Source organism: Dendrobates tinctorius, unplaced genomic scaffold, assembly GCF_039654945.1.
Source record: "Dendrobates tinctorius isolate UK_male_01 unplaced genomic scaffold, ASM3965494v1 ptg000102l, whole genome shotgun sequence".
Lineage (NCBI taxonomy): Eukaryota > Metazoa > Chordata > Amphibia > Anura > Dendrobatidae > Dendrobates > Dendrobates tinctorius.
The window spans coordinates 42,213,228-42,239,370 of NW_027361770.1; the positions used below are offsets into that span (position 1 = coordinate 42,213,228).

The 26,143-nt window shown below is 44.6% G+C and overlaps 1 protein-coding gene across 1 annotated transcript in view; it reads right to left on the reverse strand.

The window, feature by feature from the left end:
* The window catches only part of GABBR2 (gamma-aminobutyric acid type B receptor subunit 2), a 1,198,492-nt gene that overhangs the window by 886,914 nt on the left and 285,435 nt on the right, over positions 1-26,143 (reverse strand). The window contains exon 2 of the mRNA XM_073587861.1: positions 5,346-5,483. Coding sequence (XP_073443962.1) covers positions 5,346-5,483 — 138 coding nt within the window. The remainder of the gene's footprint in view (positions 1-5,345; positions 5,484-26,143) is intronic.

A 26,143-nucleotide genomic window follows, 5' to 3' on the forward strand; every position in this document is an offset into this window, starting at 1 on the left:
GTTTCAGAGGCTCAAAAAAGTTGGGAGCCGAGGTAACCTTCCGTTTGGATTGATCACGCTCCAGGCCACGCTCCGAAAAATGGAGATCAATGCGGATGGAAATGGCAATCAGCTCTTCCAAACTTGCAGGAACCTCTCTGGTAGAGAGAGCATCCTTAACATGCTCCGCCAAACCTCTCCAAAACACAGGGATGAAGGCTTTGTCAGACCACTCCAGCTCGGAAGCCAGTGTCCGAAAATGAACGGCATACTGACTAACCGAGAGGGATTCCTGAGTCAAAGAAAGTAGCTGAAGAGAGGTGTCATGCGTGACCCGTGGTCCCAGGAAGACCTGCTTAATAGCTGTCAAAAACTGAGCAGCGGTCCAAACCTCTGGGTCACCACGCTCCCATAGTGGCGTAGCCCACTCCAGCGCCTTGCCCGACAGAAGGGAAACAATAAACCCCACCTTGACCAGCTCCATAGGGAATCGCACAGCCAGTAACTCCAGCTGGATAGAGCACTGGCTGACGAAACCCCTACAGGAGGCGCCATCGCCAGAAAATTTATCGGGCAACGTGAGGCGGGTAACTGTCGGCGCATGGGAGGACGTGGACATACGAGAAACCGCCTCTGCGATCACCTGTACAGCAGCCTCCGAAGACTTCGCCGCTGCGATAACACTCTCAAGAGTAGCCAACCGGCCGTCTAGCTGGTGAATGCACTGAAGGAGTGGCTGCTTATCTGCCATCACTAGCCAGTCCCTGGCGCTAGTATAATGTTAGGAACGGTGGAACGCACGAAATAAAAATAATAACAAAGTGCGTTCGCCGCTCAGTGTCCACCGTGCAGTAGGTGTTACAACCACTGCTGAGTAATGGCAGACGAACAATATGGCGATATAATGCGCACGGGTTCAACTTCACCCGAAGTGCGCAGAGCGGGCTCTGTCCACACACAGAGGCGCAGCTACAAAAAAGGCTGAGCCTGTTAGAGTCACAGGCCTCAGGTAAATGCACACACGGTATAAGGTCACAGGAGCAGGAACTAAGATAAAGGGGCTGCGTCCGTCTAGACCTACCATGTGTGCGATGTCGCTACTGTGAACGCCAAGAAGGGCTGCAACTGCAGCGTAGCGCAGGACACTGCCGCTGGACGACACAGCTACAAAGCAGGCGCTATGTCGGACGCTAGCTCAGCGGTGCGGTGTGCACAGTGGCCTAAGGCTTGCCACAGACTGGCGCAGACTACTGAACTAATTCCCTAACCACATGCGTAATATCAGAGGGAAGGGGTTTCTTAATAAGTCAGTCACCAGAATCATACATCCGTCACCATTCACACATAGCAGTATAGTCTATACTAGCGCAAGGCGAACAGCCATGCGCACTTTTTATAGCCATGTGGGACCTTCCAGATCTCCGAGATGGACCAATGAGATCTGGAACAGGACGTGGGCACATGACTCCCGATCTCCAACGGGAGATCGTCGCGTGAGCATGCCCAGTAGGAGCACAGAGGGACTTAGTCTCTGGAGCAGTCTGCTGCAAAGTAATCTCCTCTGCAGTAGAAAGACAGCAGGAGACCGCAGAATGTGAGGTTCTGGATTCCTGCAGAGCAGACACAGAAACCTGACACCTAACAAGGAGGACAGCATCGCAAGAAGATAGGAGGGGCCAGACCAAGAAGAGTAAAACATGCGAAACAGAAGCCGCGGAGACACCATCACGTGTTTCTCAACGCAAGCAATGACCAGCCAGGTCTTTGCCCGGGAAGGAACAACCACGGGAAGGGCAGTCTCCAATGAAGGAAACCACCTATGCCAAAACATGGTATCCATCCACATACAGCTGTTTCGGGGTATTGCCCCTCATCAGTGTGGAGTAGGAAACTGGCTGGTAGGAGCAATGCCTAGTAAAAAGACTATGAAAAGGAGGATGAATGAACTCATGGAGATCAACATCCAACACTGCGGAGACACCATCACGTGTTTCTCAACGCAGTGATTCTAGAGCACTGCTCCCATCCCTTATGGGAAATATGTAAAACATGCAAAACAGAAGCCGCGGAGACACCATCACGTGTTTCTCAACGCAAGCAATGACCAGCCAGGTCTTTGCCCAGGAAGGAACAACCACGGGAAGGGCAGTCTCCAATGAAGGAAACCACCTATGCCAAAACATGGTATCCATCCACATACAACTGTTTTGGGGTATTGCCCCTCATCAGTGTGGAGTAGGAAACTGGCTGGTAGGAGCAATGCCTAGTAAAAAGACTATTAAAAGGAGGATGAATGAACTCATGGAGATCAACATCCGACACTGCGGAGACACCATCATGTGTTTCTCAACGCAGTGATTGGGGGCATAAGGGATGGGGGCAGTGCTCTAGAATCACTGCGTTGAGAAACACATGATGGTGTCTCCGCAGTGTCGGATGTTGATCTCCATGAGTTCATTCATCCTCCTTTTCATAGTCTTTTTACTAGGCATTGCTCCTACCAGCCAGTTTCCTACTCCACACTGATGAGGGGCAATACCCCGAAACAGCTGTATGTGGATGGATACCATGTTTTGGCATAGGTGGTTTCCTTCATTGGAGACTGCCCTTCCCGTGGTTGTTCCTTCCCGGGCAAAGACCTGGCAGGTCATTGCTTGCGTTGAGAAACACGTGATAGTGTCTCCGCGGCTTCTGTTTTGCATGTTTTACATATTTCCCATAAGGGATGGGGGCAGTGCTCTAGAATCACTCCGTTGAGAAACACGTGATGGTGTCTCCGCAGTGTCGGATGTTGATCTCCATGAGTTCATTCATCCTCCTTTTCATAGACCAAGAAGAGTGACACACCTCGGACCGGACAGCCCCACAAGTGAGTATAATAACAGTTATTTTTCAGCTCTTACAGGTCTGGTTGGGGGCAGATATACGGCATGATAGAATGCTGTATATAAGCCCTGATAGGCACTGGACCCATCTCATATCGGCCTAACCTGGTGACAGGTTCGCTTTAAATCTCTATGTTTTATTTATTCATTCATTTTATTTATTTTTCTCATTTATATAGCGCCATTAATTCCACAGCACTTTACAGACATTTTTGGCACTGTCCCCGATGGGGCTCACCATCTAAATTCCCTATCAGTATGTCTTTGGAATGTGGGAGGAAACCGGAGTACCAGGAGGAAACCCACGCAAACACGGGGAGAATATACAAACTCCTTGCAGATGTTGTCCTTGGTGGGATTTGAACCCAGGACCCCAGCGCTGCAATGCTAACCACTGAGCCACCGTGCCGCCCTATGTATGTATGTAGTAGTCTACTGTATATAGTATGAAATACCTTACATTGTGCTCATACTGTATGTGCTTTGTACCTACTTGGCTTATAAATATTGTTTATGCATATAATTCTTTATGAAACCGTCCATTTCTATTATGTCAATTTTTGTACAGATATACCTTGAGAAACACTTTACATGGTCGAAAAGCTGGATTTGGATTTAATCTGTTTATCATATGGGTCAGCTGAATAAAGTTACATTTCTTTTCTGCAAATAGAGTGCCAAAGTGTCTTTTATTTATAGATAAAATTTACTTAAAAAAAGATGCAAATAGAATAAAGAATTGGGTGAAAGACACAAAGGCAATGTTGAATCAGTGCATAAATGCTGCGCTCTCATTTTCTTTCCTCTTATAAACTAAGTGTAATCAGCATATGAGAACATGTACATTTATATACCATCTGGACAAGCAGACTAGTCAAGACCCGGTGCTAAGTAAGCAGACAAAACTACAATACCAGACACAGCTCATGGAAAAAAGTGGTACTCCTTCTGTATAAAAAGATTTAACTACATTTTCAATTTTTTCCTAACAGTTTACTAGTCTACGCTCTGCTATACATCTCATGGTGCATCAGCACAGCATCATATGATCAGCTACAACCAGTACAAACTCTGCCTACTGTAAAGATATGTGATTACCCTTCCCTCTACATTCTCCTAAACATTCCAAGAGACAATAAGTACACATTCATCAAAGCTAAAATGTATTCACCTTCATTATAATTGTGTGCCTGAGTCAGTCTAATCAACTCTAATTTAACTATAAGAGTGACCTCCACAGTTGCCAGCTGGGCAAGATTCTGGAGTAACAGTGTCTTGTCAATTGCAAAAATGTTAATGGGTCTTTCCAACCAAACTGTCCCTAACCCTAATTTCAGGACCAGTTCAGAATTAATGAAGTTGGAGGCAGAACTACAGTCATTGAAAGCTAATGCAGATAACTACTGGTTCTTCAAAAGTAGTTCCACATTTAGCAGTATTTTTTCTGAGAAGAAGGTACTTGGGAGTCTGGGTGACCTCCTCGACAATCACCCAAACTTAGGCGTTTGGAGGTGGGAACATCATGTTGTGGGGCTGTTTTTCAGCTTACGGCACTGGCAAACTTGAAGTGGTTGAAGGAAGGACAAATAGACAATTGTACAGAGACATTCTTGACAAAAATCTATTGCCATCTACCAGGATGATGAAGATAAAACAAGGGTGGACATTTCAGCAAAACAATGATGTCAAACAGATAGCCAAGGAAACTCTCAGTTGGTTTCAGAGAAAGAAAATAAAACTGCTAGAATGGCTAAGCCAATCACTTGACCTAATTCCAATAGAAAATTTATGGAAGGAACTAAAGCACAGAGTTCATAAAAATTGTCAACAAAACTTAAGGATTCGAAGAGCGTTTGTGTGGAAGAATGGGCCAAAATCACACCTGAGCAATGTATGCAACTAGTTTCTCCATACAGGAGGCACCTTGAAGCTGTCATCACCAACAAAAGCTTCTGTGCAAAATATTACTATTACAAGATTTCAGCTGGTGGCATGACTTTCCATGGCTTTTTGCACCTCTCTTTCCTCATGTGTTCAATAATTTTTCCTTATGTTCTTTCTCATTATTACACATAACTTAACGTATGGATATCTATGGTTTGATTTTTTTTTGCCTGTGTAGATTTGATGGGTTGTTGCCAACGTCTGGTGAGAATTTCATGTCAATAGCACCTTTAGAAATATGTTTACTTAGAAAATTGGTGACATGTTCAATACTTATTTCAATTGCTGAAAATTGAACATGCCGCATTTTGTATAGTAATGCTGCTGCATCTACATATGCACCCAAATTAACAACACCAGTCTTTAGATTGGATTCCAAACTAACTGACTAAAATTTGTTTACTTATTCAAGCCCTTTAAGTGGGAAATATTTTCCAGTATTGCAGCACTGTACTTCAGTCCATGACATAACAACACAGTATGATTAAAGTTTCTTTAGGTAATAGTATGCTAAATAAACAAATGGACACCTCTTACCTGAACCAAGTTCCATCCTTTTAGAGACTCTGCTATAATGGACGTTACTGAAGGACATACTCCACCGAAAACCATCAAATGATTAGGTCCATACTTGATGGCATCATAAAATGACTTTAATCCTCTTGCATTGTCGCACTAAAAAAAAAATATAATATTAGTTACCCAAAGCAGAAGTGTCTATTCATAATAACCTTGTGACAGTTTATGCAATGAAGGAATAATAGCTGTAAGGCCTGCAATACACAAGATCTTTAGGAATGTGTCATTCTGAGTTTGCTTCAGTAAGACATTCACATAGCAATACCAATCATATCTATAACATCTTATAATCAAAATATAAGCAGAAATGCTGAAACATTGTTGACTTTAAGCAGACGGTCTATGATGCAATTTTTGTGGCTACTAGGGCTAGTGTATAACTAAGCAGATGATGACTAGTGAGAATATAATGCTGCTTTGGTTAGGCTAGAGCTAAGCAACAATTTTTACCCTACTATGGACTGTAGAAAAAATTATCTTGTGACCTGTCATCTTATGGAATTGTGAGAGTGAGAACTTAAAGAGGTTTCCAGTGAAAACAAGCTGTCAATTATTCCCAGCATAGGTTATAACTTGCTGATTGGCGGGAAACTCAACTCTGGAACCTTCACACCAAAGTGGAAATTTTTATCTCCATTACAAATCCCGCACTCCATTTCTTTTCTATGGGGATGCCAGAAAAAGCCGAGTGCTGTGCTCAGCAGTTCCTTGTGTAGTGAATGGAGCAGCAGACCGAGCATGCACACTACCACTCCAAAGAATATAAAATTTCCTCGTTCTGCCAATTGTTGTGGGTCCCAGCGGTTGGACTTCCACAGATCAACTAGTTGTCAAGTAATCCATGGATAGGTGAAACTTGTTGTTGCTGGTCAACCCCTTTATTGCTGTTACTTGACTCTTGCGGGGAATCTGATGCAGTCATCTTCTCAGTGTCCACCTAGATGTTGACCCTACCTTGTAGCAGAATCAATTAATAGCATTAAAGAGAATGTGACATCAGAAAATGAATTACTATTTGAGTTAATATTTTAAGGTGAACATATTTTTTAAGAATTCTTGTGAATTGCTTATTTAATTCTCAATGTCACTATTTAAAAAATCCTGACATCTTGCAGTCTTCATGCTGGCCATTGTGCCTAATAGGAAACTAACATTTTCTCTTCTGTAGAGATCACTTTTCAGTAGTCACCAGGCAAGCAGGATTACAATAAAAGCTAACATCTATTTATAAAGAATTCAGAAAACACCAATCACAATAAATGATGATCACAGCTAATTTATTTCACCTTCAATGAGCAATGACCCCTGTACAGGTCATAGAACATGCCTAAAAACATAAAGATATCCACTCTATAGATTGCTTGGTCCCTCTGGATGCTCTAAAACATTGCTTTAAATACTGTCAACATCAGTTCCGGCAAGATGGTTACCCCCCATAAATGTATGGAAAACAAAATAAAAAAAGTCAACAATCAGAAAATGAAAATAAATTGTAAAAATATATTTATTAGTATCTGGTTGTAAAGATTGCCAGGGAAATGGAAGTATTCTGCACTTAATGGAAGGACGACAGCCACAATCGGATACAATATGCTGGTTTACTGTCAACTTGTTTCAGAGTCACACCCCCTCCTTCTTCATGACAGCCATACATAAGACTGTCCTAAAGAAAGAGTCGGAGTGATTCTGAAATGCATTGACAAAAAGCCAGCATATTATATCCTATTGTGGATGTCATCCTTACACAGAACAGAATACTTCCATTTCCCCAGAAATATTGTTCTGACACTTTCATATGGAAGCTTCAGCATTAGGATTTTAGCTTTTTTCAGTGGTTGTGGTGCACACAACCGTGCAAGGTGAGAGTATTTACTCGTTCTTTACTCTTGTGTACTCGGATAAGACCCTATTGCGCTCTTTTATTTTATCTATTTGGTTTTAAAGGGGTTGTCTTATGTTTGTTCTTCAGGAGTCCACTGGTCCTCTGTCTCCTGGCTACTGCTTGTTGGAGGCATGCTCCTGAAGACTGACTGTTTTGGCCGGTGGCATGGCTGAGCTGGAACAAACCTTGTTTGTGACAATACTGCAATCAGAGGCATATTTGCCTATGCAGTATGGTCAAAGAGCAGGGGCTTTGAGACTGGCCAGATCCAGTAATAGGGCCAGCTTCAGAGCAGTGCTTACTAGCTGTATAACTAACAGCTTGTAAACGTGCTCCTTGCCTAGAAAACAGGCCAGTGCAGAGTCTTGTGCTACAACACCAGACATAGTCCATGTACAACAATGAAGCTGTTCCTGAGGGAAATTAGCCATGTTTATCTAAAAATATGTTCCTTTCTTTTACTAAAAGCACAAAGCTTAGCAGCAGTGGTTCAGCTGTTATTAATATATTGCTTAGTCGGAATATCCATTATTGTCTTGTGCTCAGAACACTTACAAACAAATTAGTGATATGGATTAAATTACACTTTAACACTTTCCCTCACCTGACAGTCATATTACATTTGACACTTTAAGTACTAATTAGCATTAACATCACTGAAGTAAATTGTTGACTGTTGAAGTAAAGGGTTAGTACTATGTCTACAAAATAAACTTAAATGGCAAATCCAAAGTCAGAAGAAAAATTAACACATAGAAGCAATGAGAAAGCTCTCAGCCCACAGAGGACACATTGCACATTACTGCTCTACATTATGTAAATATGTAATTATGTAAACTATGTAATTTTAATACTCTACCAGGGTAACAACTAATAAAATAAGTTACTTTTTTTTCTAAATTATTTCCTACCATTTGTGCATAGATGACAAATCTCAAACCCCTTTAAAGAGTTGGTCCACTACAATAATATTGATGACCTATTCGTTATCAGATCGGTGGGGGCTCAACACCTAGCACTCCCATCATACAGTTGTTACCAGCTTCGGCAGTAGCTATGTAAACAGTACATGGAGTGGAACACAACAGCTTCAAGTAATGTTAATTGACCACTTCCAGGGACTGCAAATCAGCTACTATTTATACTGCATATAAGCTCCTATTCACATTGCAGATTAGCTCCTACTCTTATCTGCAAAGGGAGTTGAAAGTTGGGGATGTTGTCTGCTGTATCCCAACTAATCTGCAAAAATTCAAAAATGTGCAAAAAAATTTTTTTATTGTGTCTCTTAGTATTCAGTTGATTTTAAGCTAGTTATTAACCTGTTTCATAAAATCAATCCTCTTTTAGGAGTTGACCACGGCATCTTAACTCAACAAACATATTGGTCACATGACTTTGTGGCACTTACTAATATGCACTGGCAGCTTGTAAGAGCAGTCTTATCACAATATCAAAATGGCAGTTTATGGAGATGTATCTAGTCTTGTCCATCACATTCCTACAGTTGAAAATACTTTCTGATGTGCAATATTTTTCAATTGGAGGACCACACTGCTGTCCGTGAAGAAGGGTCTACTAAAAAGATCAATATGAGATCTTGTAATACATATATATTAGTAAATGCCAAAAATCATGCCCCCATTTGATAAAAAAGGTGTTAAAAAACTACAACCTGGTATTATGCCTTGATTACACGCAGGCCAAGAAGCCTACATTTTTACCCACCCAAGCCATTAATATGATTGTGTAGCACATGAAAAGTTAAGTTAGTCAATCCTTTTAGGATGTAAGGGAGGAAAACAGGAGGATTGTTCATTTGAAAGTTCATGTGGGTTTATTCCTTCATAAACCCCCAAAAGCAAAAACAGAAAACAAACAGCCTTTAGATCAGGCAAAGAAAATACAAATGTCCATAGCAGGGTTCTGCTTCACCAAGCCTGTAGGAACACACAGGCTGGGGTAGTGTCCAGTACTCAGGCTCGGTCTGGAGCCAAACACACAGGAGACCTTCTCCCTCCCAATACACAGACCATGTGCCAAACAACAGTCTCCATTATATGGGCTGTAAACACACCCAGGGGTGAGGTATGTGTGTAGCCAGACCCGTCCATCTCTCATAGCTACCCGCAACCCGGTCCTAGGTGCACAAAAATGAACCTCTTAGTGCTTTCATGCCCTAGAGAAAATACTCCAGGTTACATCACAGAGACAAGCCATCTCTGTGACACATACCATTGACTAAGCAACCATTAGCCACACTACAAGGACCAAAAACATTGCACCAGCTTAGAGAAATCAGGCTTTGAGGTTGTGTCAGGAAGTGCATTTGGTCGTGATGATGCACTTCTAGCTTCTCAGCCTTACTTGTATTTCCTAACTATTTCCGCCCCAATGCAATTCCAGAAACAATTTCAAAATGCGATTCATTGCTAATGGGGCACTAGTTTGGGGTCATAACTGCATCAATTAGCTTATCTTTTGGAGCAGGTAAAGCTTTTCGCTATCTTTAAAGATTTTTGTTGTAAAGATCGGTAATAAAACTAACATATAAAGCTATTGGACAATGTAGTACATCCATGTGCTTCCCATGTGCTTTTCGACAGAATATATTGCTTATAAAGCCATATGTGCCATACAGAGGAACTTAAGAGTGCGTAACGGTCCGATAGTGCAGTCTAACCCTAAAGACTTTGGTTGTATCCATTTTGATATTAGGGCAGTTCTAGATTAGGGGCATAAGGTTTATGTCTTTCAGTTTTCCTTGGTACACTTCTTTCCAACAAAAACCCCAAAGACTAAAGCAAAGAAAGAAGTAAAGCAACATAAACCTCTCTGCACTGAAATGCTTGTCTACATGGAAGAATACATTGCTACTGAAGACATTACCTACTGACTATGTTTGTATGTCAATGACATTGACAAAAGATTCCCATGTTTTCCTATCTATTATTCACCAAGTGTTTTGCTTGTACTTGATCACAGCTCGGGGGTTATGATATGATTGGGACATTTATGCTCATTTATTTTGGTTGCCCTGCATTGTGAGTGAAAGATTCTGCTCATTTCATGTCAAGACAATTAATACCCCTAGGACACAGACAAAGATGAAGACCGACAGCTCTAAATTCCCTTTATTCCATCTAGGTTACCTGCTGACTTTGATTTTGCCATGCATATAACTAGATTAGACATTGAGAAAAAATATTGTGGGTAAAATATATCGTTATTAATTGGAATATCAATTAGCATTACATGGTTGAACAATGTCAGCTATATTGGAATCCACTTGACCAAGCAACTAAAGAAAATATTATTCAAGCTTGATATAAATGTGCATATAAATTTGATGCCAAGAAGTGTGAAAAAATATACGTTTATAATAATATATAAAAATTTTATTTTATAAGGCACATACACAGATAAAGAGGAATTTTTACTGCACTGTTTGACTACTGTATTAACTCTGTATGTGGAGTCAATTTTCCTGATGTCGTATATACTGTACATACAGTACATAAAAATCCTTAGTCAGAGAATGGCATATTGACTCCAATGGAATTGCGATGTGAGCATGTTATATGACAAACACAGCGCTATTATTCCATCACCTATTATCGAAGGTGTGTGGTCATGTGTTATTAGACAATAGCTCTAAAGCAGATGTGTCGTTTATCATTGTAATCCATGTTTCTAATGAGGCAACCATTGAAAATTAGCTCTGAAAAACACAAAAAAGTGTGTCCCTCTTAAATAAATTTGGTGTATCTTTCAGATGACTTGCACCAGCATCTGCATTTAGTTCTTGTCCTGGACATTTCTGTCTTTACTTATGGTACTTTTGGAATTTATCATAAATTTGTTGGACAACATCTCCTCTTGCTCAGTTCCAATGATTTTCAAAAAGTTCTTTGATGACATGACCCCAAAGAATGGGATTTATCAAGAATGGTGTCTCACATGCAATTATTGAAGCAAAAGCCTGCTAAAGTTAGGTGTACCAAATTTATCAAGAACACCAGAAAATAAAATCTACAGCAGCTCAGAATTATATAATTTATGCCAGTTTTCTTGCATACATTACCCAAATTTGTCAAAAGATTGATAGTGCTGATTTTACAAATACTTACCTACCTTTTAGAAAAGTTATGGGGCTGACACAAATGGGCAAAAAGTTATTACAATTTTGTGCAAATAAAACCTTACACCAAATTGCTTGACATTTTTATGCCAGAAAACTGGAATAGAGGGACTGATGAGTAATAGGTCTCAGTGGACCACAATCTAATTTGCATCAACTTCAAGAAGCTATCCTATCTGAGTGGGCCTATATTCATTCTGAACATCTTCAACACATAGTAGAATCTATGCCACAATTAATTTATCGAGTTTATCGACTTCAGAAGAGGTTTTTATGGAAATGCTGAATGGCAATCTATATGTAGAAGCAAGATTTTTGGCAACTGATTCTATAACTTGTGAGTGTTCTTAAAAACAAGAGTCAAAGGCAGCACTAAAAAAAATAAAGCCCATTTGTATATATCCCTTCAATGTTTCATCTGCTTAAACCCTTTTCAAGCTTGAAAAAAGTTTGTACCGCAGAAACATTGCACGGGTAGTGCTGAGCATTCCGATACCGCAAGTATCGGGTATCGGCCGATATTCACTGTATCGGAATTCCGATACTGAGTTCCGATACTTTTAGCATATCGAATACCGGAATTGGAAGTTCCCATAATGCTATGAGCCAGTTTGATTTGATTCAGCCAATGACAATCCTCAGAAGTGTGGGCACATCCTGTTAGGCATGTAGGCATGTTAACTAATGGCATGGCTGTGATTGGCTTCTGAAATGATGTCATGATGCACTTTAAAAGCCGCCGCCGCCATTTCGGGTTCACTCTGCTGTGAATTCAGTTAGGGACAGGCTGCTGTTCAAGACTCTGAGGGACAGTTAGAGATAGCGATTTTCAAAATCATATTGTGCTTTACCCAGGCTACATAATCAACCACTGTAGCTTTTTTTTTGCCTTGCAGCAGTGTTCACAGCTGTCTGCAAGGTCTGTGTGAGTGCAGCTCATGCTGTGTAGTGTGTCCTGCAGCCACGTCTGGTTGTGGGCCGCTCAGCGTGTGTCACTGCCTCATACATATTTTTCTTTTTTTGCTGCTCATTTTTCATTCTCCTATTAGTGTGCATCCATCCGTATCCATCTACATTGGTTGGTTGCAAACACTATAGGAGTAGACAGCGGAGCCTCTCTGCAGCCTTTCAGTGCTAGTGCCCAGTTTTCTGCACTGTTCATGGCAGTCTGAGAGGTCTCTGTGTGTGAGTGCAGCTCACGCTGTTGTGTGTCCTGCAGCTACGTCTGGTTGTAGGCCGCTCAGCGTGTGTCACTGCCTCACGCATATTTTTCTTTTATTGCAGCTCATTTTTCATTCTCCTATTAGTGTGCATCCATCCGTATCCATATACGTTGGTTGCAAACACCATAGGAGTAGACAGTGGAGCCTTTCTGCAGCCTATCAGTGCTAGTGCCCACTTATCTGCACTGTTCACGGCTGTCTGAGAGGACTCTGTGTGTGAGTGCAGCTCACGCTGTAGTGTGTCCTACAGCTATGTCTGGTTGTAGGCCGCTCAGCGTGCGTCACTGCCTCACACATATTTTTCTTTTATTGCAGCTCATTTTTCATTCTCCTATTAGTGTGCATCCTTTCGTATCCATCTACATTGGTTGGTTGCAAACACTATATAGGAGTAGATAGAGGAGCCTTTTTTCTGGCTTGTGCCCTTCAGCCGCAGCCAGATTAGTATTACCCTATTTTTTGGAGCCTCATCTTTTGCATTGTAGGTTACCTTCCTGCATTGTAATAGCTCCAAAAAGTTTGTGATACTATCGCTTTCAAATCTTTGGTCACATCCTTTTTGTTTTTTTGAAAAAAAAACAACAAAATAAAGTTCACCAAACACTCCATTTGACAGTTGTGTAGGCTACATTAGCTCATATTAAAGTGTAGTCCACACATACACTTTATAAAATTAGTGTTTCTTATACCTGTTAGCAGCTGTTCAGGAATAAGCACACTAAGCCCCCCCTTTGTACTTTTCTGCCTATCTTTATCAGTCTACCAAGATGAAGAAGGCAGGGAGTAAGGCACGTGGGCATGGAGTTTCAGCAGGGAGAGGACATGGGGATTCTGTGCCTGCTGTGGGCACCAGTGACTCAGCATCCCCCAGTTTTACCAGGCAACAGTCCTTTATGCGCAGCTTTGTAGGACCTCGCCGTACCCCACTCCTGCGGGAGGAACAAATTGAAGCCGTTGTCGGATGGATGGCAGCTAACGCATCGACTTCAATGACTTCCACGTCCTCTCAGGGCCAGAGCACTGAAGAGCAACCATCTGTCTCTTCACCACCTGCCAAAGTGCCCAGGCAGTCAGAGAGCCCTGGACAGGAGCCATCACAGTCTCTGTTCTCTGAATCTGTTGGCTTGGAAAGAGGGGGCCAGCCAAGCAGCATTCAAGAATGTGAAGAAGAGGGAGTATGCAGTGATGCGCAACTGCTTTGTCCCTCTGAATCTGAAGAGGCGGGTGGGCCAGTCCCTATGGTCAGCACACCTCAGTACGCATCAGATGATGACGAGACTCAGGTGCCACTTTCTGGTGCGTACGGTGCTGGCGAGACTACCCAGGAGAAGCAGGTGTTTGAAGAGGGGAGTGTAGATGATGAGGTCCTTGACCCATCATGGCGTGAGGAACAGGAAGGTGGTGGGAGCAGCTCTGAGGCAGAGATTCCCCGAATGGCAAAAACAGGAGGGAGAGGGAGGGGGCAGACTTGGTTGCCTGTAGCCTCCACTTCGGCACCCGTTAGGAGCATTCCTCTTCCAAAAGCCAAAACGGGCGCTCCCAAGACTTGCAGTGCGTGGTCCTTTTTTGACACAGTTGCAGATGACATTTGCTTTGTCAAATGCAAGCTGTGTCACCAGAGAGTCAAAAGAGGGAAAAATGTCAGCAACCTCAATACCACAAATATGTGGAAACATGTGCGGACCAAGCACGAGCTGGAGTTACACAGACACACTGAAGAAGGCCAACGTACAGCACCACCTACCACCTCTTCAGCTCATGTTGGGGCCTCTTCCTCCAGCTCACACACAGCTGGTTCAGCTTCCTCACAGGATCGCCAAGGAAGAACCTCTGGCACTGTTGTCCAGAGACCCAGTCACATTCCACCCACAGCACCACGTTCCCAGTCATCCTCACACTCCCAGGCCACTCTACAGCCATCGGTAGCACAGGCATGGGATAAAAGGCAGCCATACTCGGCAAACCATCCCCGAGCACAGGCTCTGAATGCTGGCATTGCCAAACTACTGGCCCTTGAAATGCTCTCATTCAGGCTGGTGGAGACTGACACCTTCCGTAACTTCATGGCATTGACAGTCCCACAATACACCGTGCCCAGCCGCTTTTATTTCAGCAGGCAAGCCGTACCTGCCCTGCAAAAGCATGTGGAGGGAAAAATAAAACATGCGTTACTAAACGCCGTCAGTAGCACGGTCCACCTGACCACCGATGCGTGGACCAGTAACCATGGACAGGGACGATACCTTTCCCTCACTGCCCATTGGGTCAATGTTGTGGAGCCGGGTACAGATCTGGAGAGTGGCGCTGTACGTGTTCTGCCAACTCCACGGATTGCAGGAATCCAGTCTGTACACATTGACTCCTCCTCCTACTCAAGTTCCTCAGAATCAGCGCTGCAGAAGCCTGTTACGACCGATATGAGCACAGCCATGGCCAAACGTCAACAGGCCGTACTGAAATTAATTTCTTTTTGGAATCGAAGCCACACAGCGCAGAAGCTCTGGAATGCCATCAAGCAGGAGAGCGACGTGTGGTTTCTGCCAGCGAATCTCCAACCAGGCTTGGTAGTGTGTGACAATGGCCAAAATCTGGTGGCAGCTCTGGGCCTAGGCAACCTCACTCACATCCCATGTCTGGCACTGCTGCACAAGGTCCGCATAGAGTGCGCTCACTTGCGGCGTTCCAGCACAGCAAGATCGCGCCTTGCAGCTCTGCAGCGCCGATTACGCCTTCCGGAACATCGCATCATATGTGACCTACCCACCAGGTGGAATTCAACGTTACATATGTTGGAGCGGTTGTGTGAGCAGAAGGCAGCAGTCATGGAGTACCAGCTGCATCAGGCGCAAAAAAGTCGCATTGTGCGCCGGTCACACTTCAGCACCACTGAGTGGGCCTCTATGAAGGACATCTGCCTCGTTTTGCGTGCCTTCGATGATTCCACGCGGATGGCGAGTGCAGATGATGCACTAGTCAGCATGACTGTCCCCCTTATCTGCCTGCTTCAAAAAACACTGCAAGCACTAAGGGAGGAGGTTTTGGAAGAGGTGGAGGATGAGGAGTCACAAATGCCACCTGCTTCTGGACAGTCTGCGCTACATGGTTCCTCACAAAGGCCTAGGCAGGGGACACTTTGTGAGGAGGATGAGGAGGAGTCAATGGAGGAGGAAGACATCTCTCCAGAGGAGGGAGGTACACAATGCTCTAGTCAGTATGTACAGCGAGGGTGGGGTGATGCAGAGCAGGCAGGGGACAGCGTTTCTTGGGCAGTTGGGAGTCTGCAGCACATGGTTGATTTCATGCTGCAGTGCCTGAAAAACGACCGCCGCATCGCCCACATTCTCAACACGGCTGATTATTGGGTGTACATCTTCCTAGATCCTCGCTACCGGGACAACTTACAAAGCCTCATAACACCGTTGAACCGGGAGCGTAAAATGCGGGAGTACCAAGACACACTGGTGCAGTCCATCATGTTCTCCATTCCACCCGAGAGCAGTGCTGCTAGTGCTTTACAAAGCAGCTCTGTGCGTCGAGGCAGTGGAGGAAGCTCGGCACAAAGAGGGAGCAGAGGCAGCGCCTCAGCACAAGGCAAGACCAGTATGGCCCAAATGTGGCAAAGTTTTGTGTGTCCGCCACAAATGTCTACACCATCACAGACGGCTCCAGTCAGCAGGAGGCAACGTTTCCGTCAGATGGTGACAGACTACATGTCTTGCCCTGTCAGTGTACTCCCAGATGGCTCTTCCCCCTTCAAGTTTTGGGTCTCTAAGCTGGATACATGGCCAGAGCTTAACCAGTATGCATTGGAGGTGCTGGCTTGCCCTGCTGCCAGTGTATTATCGGAACGCTTCTTTAGTGCCGTAGGTGGTGTACTAACAGACCGTCGCACGCAACTATCCTCCGATAACGTTGACCGGCTTACTTTTTTGAAAATGAACAAGGCCTGGATCTCGCCAGAATTTGCTAGTCCTCTTCCAGAATAAGTAATTGGTTGGCAACAGTATCCAGGTCACCTGTTGTGTTCATGTTTCTACCACCTGAACTGTAATCCCTGGGCTTCAACACAGCCAGTTGTTGCTCAGAAGTGCCGTCTGCACAGAGAAAAACACTAGCTCCTGTGTTAGTGGGGTTAAGTAACGCCAGCTGCTCCCGTGCTGTGTGGACGGCAAAGTCTCCTGCTGCCTCCACATTCAAACTACTACTGATTTTTAACCGTGCTCCACTTAGGCCTCTGGCTCCACTGTCTCTAGTATTTCCCCTGGCCTCCAACCCCACCAGTTGCTGGAGGTCAGGGGAAATGCTAAAGACAGTGGAGCCAGAGGCCTAAGTGGAACACGGTTACAATGAGTAGTAGTCTACAACCTATATAAAACTTGCTGCAATTAGGCCTCAGCCTGCTGTATGATTGATCCTGGGCTTCAACACAGCCAGTTGTCACTCGGAAGTGCTGTCCGCATAGAGAAAAACACTAGCTCCTGTGTTAGTGGGGTTCAGTCACGCCAGCTGCTCCCCTGCTGTGTGGACGGCAAAGTCTCCTGCTGCCTCCACATTGACACAACATCCGATTTTCTACTTGTTCCAAGTAGGCCTCAGCCTGCTGTATGATTGATCCTGGGCTTCAACACAGCCAGTTGTTGCTCAGAAGTGCCGTCTGCACAGAGAAAAACACTAGCTCCTGTGTTAGTGGGGTTCAGTAACGCCAGCTGCTCCCCTGCTGTGTGGACGGCAAAGTCTCCAGCTGCCTCCACATTCAAACTACTACTGATTTTTAACCGTGCTCCACTTAGGCCTCTGGCTCCACTGTCTCTAGTATTTCCCCTGGCCTCCAACACCGCCAGTTGCTGCTCAGAGGTGGCGTCTGCACAATCCACACTTGTTCCTGTGTTACTGGGGCTCAGTCACGTCAGTTGATCCCCTGATTTGTGTCCGGCAATGTCTCCTGCTCTGTCCACATTCCCACTACTATTAGTGGGAATGTGGACAGAGCAAGAGACATTGCCGGACACACATCAGGGGAACAGCTGACATTACTGAACCCCAGTAACACAGGAACAAGTGTGGATTGTGCAGATGCCACTTCTGAGCAGCAACTGGCGGGGTTGGAGGCCAGGGGAAATACTAGAGACAGAGTGGAGCCAGAGGCCTAGTTTGAGCACGTTTGAAATCAGTAGTAGTCTACAACAGATATTAAACTTGATGAAATTAGGCCTCAGCCTACACCCTGATTGACCCTGGGCTCCAACATCGCCAGTTGCTGCCCAGAAGTGTCTTTGGCACAGGTACTCCCTCCTGTCCATCCTGGTTCCAGCACGCCTGCTGTTTCCGGGGAGTGTCAACGTCACTTTGCCACCAATACCTTGTCCTGTCGTGTTGCGGTCGGGTTAGCCGAGCCTATGGTGCCTGCAGTTTAGGTGCTTCCTATGTGGGTTGTGGGTTCTGGTAATAAAGGCTAGTTCCGTAGTGCCAATAGGACAAGCACCCCCTGTAGGACTGTGGGTTTCGGTAACTGTGGCCGGCTCGCAGTCTTGCAACTTTGTCTTTTTCATGGGCACCTTCTGCTACCCATCCGGGTTCCAGTACCGTCAGCTGATTCTCGGCAGTGCCTTTGGCCTAGGTGCCTCCTTCTCGGTATCCGAGTTTCAGCAACGTCTGCTGGTCCTTGGTAGTCCTTTGTAGCACATGTACCTCCTGCTTAGTAACCGTGTTCCAGCACCGTCAGCTGTTCCACGGTTGTGCCATTGGCTCTTGTTCCTTCAGCTGCCACTCTGGGTTCCAGCACCGTCAGCTGGTTCTCGGTAGTTCCATTGACTCTTTTAGCTTCTGCTACCCATACGGGTTCCAGCACCGTCAGCTGGTTCTCGGCAGTGTCTTTGGCATGAGTACTCCCTCCTGCCCAGCCTGGTTCCAGCACGCCTGCTGTTTCCGGGTAGTGTCAATGTCACTTTGCCACCGACTCGTTGTCCTGTCGTGCTGCGGTCGGGTTAGCCGAGTCTATGGTGCCTGCAGTTTAGGTGCTTCCTATGTGGGCTGCAGGTTCTGGTAACAAAGGCTGGTTCCGTAGTGCCAATAGGACAAGCACCCCCTGTAGGACTGTGGGTTTCGGTAACTGCGGCCGGCTCGCGGCCTTGCAATTTTGTCTTTTTCACGGGTACCTTCTGCTACCCATCCAGGTTCCAGTACGTCAGCTGGTTCTCGTCAGTGCCTTTGGCCTAGATGCCTCCTTCTTGGTATCTGAGTTCCAGTAACGTCTGCTGATCCTTGCAGCACAGGTACCTCCTGCTTAGTAGCCATGTTCCAGCACCGTCAGCTGGTCCACGGTTGTGCCATTGGCTCTTGTTCCTTCTGCTGCCCCTCCGGGTTCCAGCACCGTCAGCTGATCCTCGCTAGTTCCATTTGCTCTTGCAGCTTCTGCTACCCATCTGGGTTCCAGCACCGTCAGCTGGTTCTCGGCAGTGCCTTTGGCCTAGGTGCCTCCTTCTCGGTATCCGAGTTCCAGCAACGTCTGCTGGTCCTTGGTAGTGCTTTCTAGCACAGGTACCTCCTGCTTAGTAACCGTGTTCCAGCACTGTCAGCTGGTCCACGGTTGTGCCATTGGCTCTTGTTCCTTCTGCTGCCCCTCCGGGTTCCAGCACCGTCAGCTGGTCCTCGCTAGTTCCATTGGCTCTTGCAGCTTCTGCTACCCATCCGGGTTCCAGCACCGTCAGCTGGTTCTTGGCAGTGCCTTTGGCCTAGGTGCCTCCTTCTCGGTATCTAAGTTCCAGCAACGTCTGCTGGTCCTTGGTAGTGCTTTCTAGCACAGGTACCTCCTGCTTAGTAACCGTGTTGCAGCACTGTCAGCTGGTCCACGGTTGTGCCATTGGCTCTTGCTCCTTCTGCTGCCCCTCTGGGTTCCAGCACCATCAGCTGGTCCTCGCTAGTTCCATTGGCCCTTGCAGCTTCTGCTACCCATCCAGGTTCCAGCACCGTCAGCTGGTTCTCGGCAGTGCCTTTGGCCTAGGTGCCTCCTTCTCGGTATCCAAGTTCCAACAACATCTGCTGGTCCTTGGTAGTGCTTTCTAGCACAGGTACCTCCTGCTTAGTAACCATGTTCCAGCACCGTCAGCTGGTCCACGGTTGTGCCATTGGCTCTTGTTCCTTCTGCTGCCCCTCTGGGTTCCAGCACCGTCAGCTGGTCCTCGCTAGTTCCATTTGCTCTTGCAGCTTCTGCTACCCATCTGGGTTCCAGCACCGTCAGCTGGTTCTCGGTAGTGCCTTTGGCCTAGGTGCCTCCTTCTCGGTATCTGAGTTCCAGCAACGTCTGCTGGTCCTTGGTAGTGCTTTCTAGCACAGGTACCTCCTGCTTAGTAACAATTTCCAGCACCGTCAGCTGGTCCACGGTTGTGCCATTGGCTCTTGTTCCTTCTGCTGCCCCTCCGGGTTCCAGCACCGTCAGCTGGTCCTCGCTAGTTCCATTTGCTCTTGCAGCTTCTGCTACCCATCCGGGTTCCAGCACCGTCAGCTGGTTTTCGGCAGTGCCTTTGGCCTAGGTGCCTCCTTCTCGGTATCCGAGTTCCAGCAACGTCTGCTGGTCCTTGGTAGTGCTTTCTAGCACAGGTACCTCCTGCTTAGTAACCGTGTTGCAGCACCGTCAGCTGGTCCACGGTTGTGCCATTGGCTCTTGCTCCTTCTGCTGCCCCTCCGGGTTCCAGCACCATCAGCTGGTCCTCGCTAGTTCCATTGGCTCTTGCAGCTTCTGCTACCCATCCAGGTTCCAGCACCGTCAGCTGGTTCTCGGCAGTGCCTTTGGCCTAGGTGCCTCCTTCTCGGTATCCAAGTTCCAACAACATCTGCTGGTCCTTGGTAGTGCTTTCTAGCACAGGTACCTCCTGCTTAGTAACCATGTTCCAGCACCGTCAGCTGGTCCACGGTTGTGCCATTGGCTCTTGTTCCTTCTGCTGCCCCTCTGGGTTCCAGCACCGTCAGCTGGTCCTCGCTAGTTCCATTTGCTCTTGCAGCTTCTGCTACCCATCTGGGTTCCAGCACCGTCAGCTGGTTCTCGGTAGTGCCTTTGGCCTAGGTGCCTCCTTCTCGGTATCTGAGTTCCAGCAACGTCTGCTGGTCCTTGGTAGTGCTTTCTAGCACAGGTACCTCCTGCTTAGTAACAATTTCCAGCACCGTCAGCTGGTCCACGGTTGTGCCATTGGCTCTTGTTCCTTCTGCTGCCCCTCCGGGTTCCAGCACCGTCAGCTGGTCCTCGCTAGTTCCATTTGCTCTTGCAGCTTCTGCTACCCATCCGGGTTCCAGCACCGTCAGCTGGTTTTCGGCAGTGCCTTTGGCCTAGGTGCCTCCTTCTCGGTATCCGAGTTCCAGCAACGTCTGCTGGTCCTTGGTAGTGCTTTCTAGCACAGGTACCTCCTGCTTAGTAACCGTGTTGCAGCACCGTCAGCTGGTCCACGGTTGTGCCATTGGCTCTTGCTCCTTCTGCTGCCCCTCCGGGTTCCAGCACCATCAGCTGGTCCTCGCTAGTTCCATTGGCTCTTGCAGCTTCTGCTACCCATCCAGGTTCCAGCACCGTCAGCTGGTTCTCGGCAGTGCCTTTGGCCTAGGTGCCTCCTTCTCGGTATCCAAGTTCCAACAACATCTGCTGGTCCTTGGTAGTGCTTTCTAGCACAGGTACCTCCTGCTTAGTAACAATTTCCAGCACCATCAGCTGGTCCACGGTTGTGCCATTGGCTCTTGTTCCTTATGCTGCCCCTCCAGGTTCCAGCACCATCAGCTGGTCCTCGCTAGTTCCATTTGCTCTTGTTCCTTCTGCTAACCATCCGGGTTCCAGTACCATCAGCTGGTTCTCAGCAGTTCCTCAGCCTTCTTGTACCTTCTGCTACTTTTCCAAGTTCGAGCTTGTGGGAATGGTTTTTGGCTCTCACTCTGGATCTCCCTGATGACGACCCTGAAGACGACGACCCTAAAGTCCACACTGAAGAAGACCAAAAAGATGACCCTGAAGAAAATGACCAAGAGGACAAAGAACATGAAGACAACCACCAAGATGCAGAACAACAAGAGACAGAAGACCAAGAAGCAGAAAAACCAAAAGCAGAAGAACATTAAGCATAAGACTAAAAATCAGAGCAAATGATATCTAAATTATAAGCAGAAGAAGACTAAGCAGTGTATGGGTGTGAGTCCGTTCCTCCTCATGTTGCCCCTGGAAAATGCCTGCTACTGCAGGCCAAACTGAACGCAGACAAATCCTGTTGTAATTCAATTGTGACAGGCAGAACGGAAGGTGTAATCTTCAAACTTTTATAGATAACAACTACAGGAATGACTGTCACAAAAAAGAATATGATGAAGAAGAAGAATAGGAAGAAGATGAAGAAGTAGAAGATGAAGAAGAATAATAGTTGAATAAGAAGAATATGAATAATGTAAAAAAAAAGAATAATAGGAAGAAGGTGAAGAAGAAGAAGATGAATAAGGTGAAGAAGAAGTTGATGAAAAAGATGCTGCTGCTGCTGCTGAGGATCATGAAGGAGAAAGTGTGGGAGAAGTAAAAAAGGTGAAGAGCATGGAAGTAGTGAAACATACATATCTGACAAAATATAAAAGAGGTTAACATAGTCAATATCTTTGTAACTCCGAACGTCTTTAAAAAAGAAAATTATTCCTGCTTTTCCAATTGATTGGGCTAAACCTCTATGGCTTCAATGTCTCCTCCACCTCCCCAATACATTCTACATTATTAGTTGTTTTTCTTCATGTAGAATTAACCTACAAGGAAAGAAAGGGGTTTTTTTTAATTCCGATATTTCGGTCCCATTGACTTGAATGGGACTTCCGAGATCGGAATCGGCAATACCCGATACTTTTTGGATATCGGCCGATCCAATCCGATCCGATATTTTTCAATATCGGATGGTATCGCTCAACACTCTGCATGGGTGAATCAAAAGGACTTTATTTTGCTACCTCTATCTCCTGTTTTTGATCTGCGTGTAGAATAAGGGGATCGCGTCTTTAAGGCTTGAACCTTTATTCTGAATTTCATGTCCAGTGCTGCTTTGTTCCTTTACTAGTAATTGAACTTAAAGGGGTTATTCAGGACTTTGTTTTTTTTTGTTATTGAGCTAAGAACTTAGTGACAGGTAGTTGCTAACTACCAAAATGTTCTGCCCTGCAACTACACGCTCAAAAAAAATAAAGGGAACACTTAAACAACAGAATATAACTCCAAGTACATCAAACTTATGTGAAATCAAACTGCTGTTGTGCAAATGGAATAGACAACAGATGGAAATTATTGGCAATTATCAAGACACTCTCAATAAAGGAGTGGTTCTGCAGGTGGGGACCACAGACCACATCTCAGTGCCAATGCTTTATGGCTGATGTTTTGGTCACTTTTGAATGTTGGTTGTGCTTTCACACTCGTGGTAACATGAGACGGACTCTACAACCCACACAATTAACATGATATCAGTAGTGGTGCCCTATTGACAGAACAGAGCAGAAAACAAGAAGCTGCTCTAATTAATATTAATTAGATTAATTAGATAATTGTCAACAGGAGTGGCCTGTGATTGCTCTGAGCCCTCAAGAGAACAGTGCAGGGCAGAATAGGCAGTTATTAACTACTTGCCGGTAAGTTCTTAGCCCAAAGTTATGAATACCCCCTTAAATGAGCTGTGTGAAGTTCAAGGATCTAAGTCACCAGAGGCATTGGTTAAAACCGACTTCAATTTTTTTTTTAAATATGCACAGCATTTTGGCCACATGTGCCTTAGGCCTCTTTCAAAACGGATCCAGTGTATCAGTTTTTTACAATCTGCATCGGATCCATTTTTTCAACACTTTGACAGATTTCAACTGATGTCAAAAGACTGAAGTGTGAAAGAGGCCTTGGTCAAATCAGAATAAGAATAAAATGCAGCAGCCTCAGTTCTAAAGGAAAGAAGAGGCCGGACAAAACTTCTTAGAGGTACTGTGTCAGTTTGGCACAGGTGAGCAGCACAAAGTGAATCACAAAAAAAATGAATTCAGGAGAATCAACATTGCTTGTTTGAAGCAAATTCATTAAAGCAGCATTAACAGTATGTGAGTAACCCTTATGAGCGTTCCTAGGAACTCTCATTCACGATAATCTTGCAGTCTAAACAAGCTGATGATCACCTAATGAATTGGCAAAAATATTGGTCATTGGGTGAAATTATCATGGTTCTTGGCAGGGCATTGTCATGTGTAAACGACTCTCACTGCAGTGCTTACAGTATGTGCACTGAATGGTCTATTACAGATCGCTCACTGTGCATCATTTACCACGCAGTCTGCCTGTGTAGACATGCTATTAAACAACTGCCAATCAGTGAATATTTATTGATCAGCAGACATTTAGTTTTGACGGTTGATCCACAAAAACCAGCTGATCCATAGTCTAGAACCAATGCACTCATCTCTCGGTATATGGCATATAATGTATTTATCCTGAGGTACCGTATATATGACATATAAAGAATGTATGGCGACATATATGGCATATTATGTATTTATCATCGGAGATGTAATACCATCTTTAAATAGTGCTACATTTTGATAATGAAGCCTGAAAAGACAAACAACATCTTAAGAGTGTTATAACCATTGAAATGGTATCTCTGTCTACCAATAAAAGCTTTAACATTTAGTCTACGTCTTAAATGAATCCAATTAAAATTTGAGAAACAAGGTTAAAGGCATATAAATCTGAACTTTATCTTTCAGCAGATAATGGTAAAAGAAATGAATTTGCTAAACTACTGCTACTTCAATGATATGCAAAGCCATTACAATTTTTAATTTATAGATATAAAACTTTAAAGCTGTCAACTATTAAGCAAGGTTCAATGTCCAGTGGCTGATAAACTGGTATTGCCATAAACTGCTGAGTATAGCAAGACCTAATGTAAATTCTATACATTCAATTAAATTACACTGGGACTTTAGAAGCCTCGCAAGCATGTTAGAAAGTGTCAATTAATATATTCCAAATGAAATTCTCAGAGTATGCTATGAATGAGGAAATAATCATGTCCTGAAATCTCATGAAGTATTTTAATTTTTTTTTTGGATGATATAAAAAGTCAACTTTTCAATACTTACAGTACTTTTAGGCAACTGTGTGAATCAATGTATATGAAGAGACCAAAAAGAGACAGAATAAAGATAATGGAGGCAAGTTAAACTAACTAGGTAGAAGTCAGAAAAAACACAATTTTCTTAGATTCTCATACACAGTAACTGTGCAAAGTGTTTTTATTAAAAAATGCTGTATATGCTGCAGACCTCTCGTGCTTTCTAACTCTAATTGAAAATTATTATTATTATTTGCATGTATTAAAGATACAGAGAAGCAACAACCCGGTTATGGTCACTAACGCTATAAACCTACTAGCTCACAAACCTGTCTTTGAAATTACAAATGTATAAGAGAGCTATGATATTCTGTATATACTTTCTGCTTTCCTCATGAATGCCATATAGCCATTACAGACCTGATGGTACCTTTTTTATACACTATTTTTTTTAATAATTGTGACTTGTCTTAGCTAATTTTTCGAGTTCTTTTATTCTCCTAGAAATCTTATTATTTAGTTAAATACTAACAGAGGTAATAAAAATAGGATAAAATGCAAAAAGGACATAATTACTGTAACTTGGGTGATTATCCAGAAAATTATAAAAAAAAAGTTAACTTAGTAATAATGACAAGCTATCACATAGTTTTAAATACAGGTTTTTTTAAGTTACATTAATTAAGAAAATAGGACATGGGAACCTACACTGCCCTAGATGCAGGGCCAGACAAATCTGGCAAATGTTAGATCGGCCAGTTCAGCCATGGGCCGCATTGTTTGCTGCACAATTAACAGTATTGGTGTCCACAGGAAGCAGTTCTGAAAGAGCACAGAAACACAGGCTTGTGTCAGGTCTGCAACCTGCTGGAGGCTAGCACAATGAAGTGGATTTCAGTAGTGCAATGATGTCACTGTATCACAACACCTGTGTCTATTGAAAGATAAGATAGAAGTGGAGACAGAGGCTGAGAATTTGTTTTTCTGGGGGGTGGTTGTGAGGGGACATTATACTATATTGGGACTGTGTGTGTGGGGAACCATCATACTATATGGGGAATTGGGGGAGACCATCTTTGTGAATTGAGACTGTACAGATTATCATATTGTGTGGGGTGCTGGTGGTTGACCATTATGCTATATAGGAGGCTGGGGGGGGAATCATACTGTGAGGGGTGACTGCTGAATGACAGTCATACTGTATGGAGTTGCAGTGGGGGAACATAATTCTGTCATGGGTGGGTGGGGGGCTTCATAGTTTGTAGGATGGCTGTGGTGGATCGTCATACAATGTGCTTGGCTGGGGTGGACTATTATACTGTGGAGTGGAGCTTTGGGGCCACCATCCTATGTGGAAGTCTACGGGGACCATCATACTGAATGGGTGCTATGGGGTCATCATACTATATGGGGGGCTG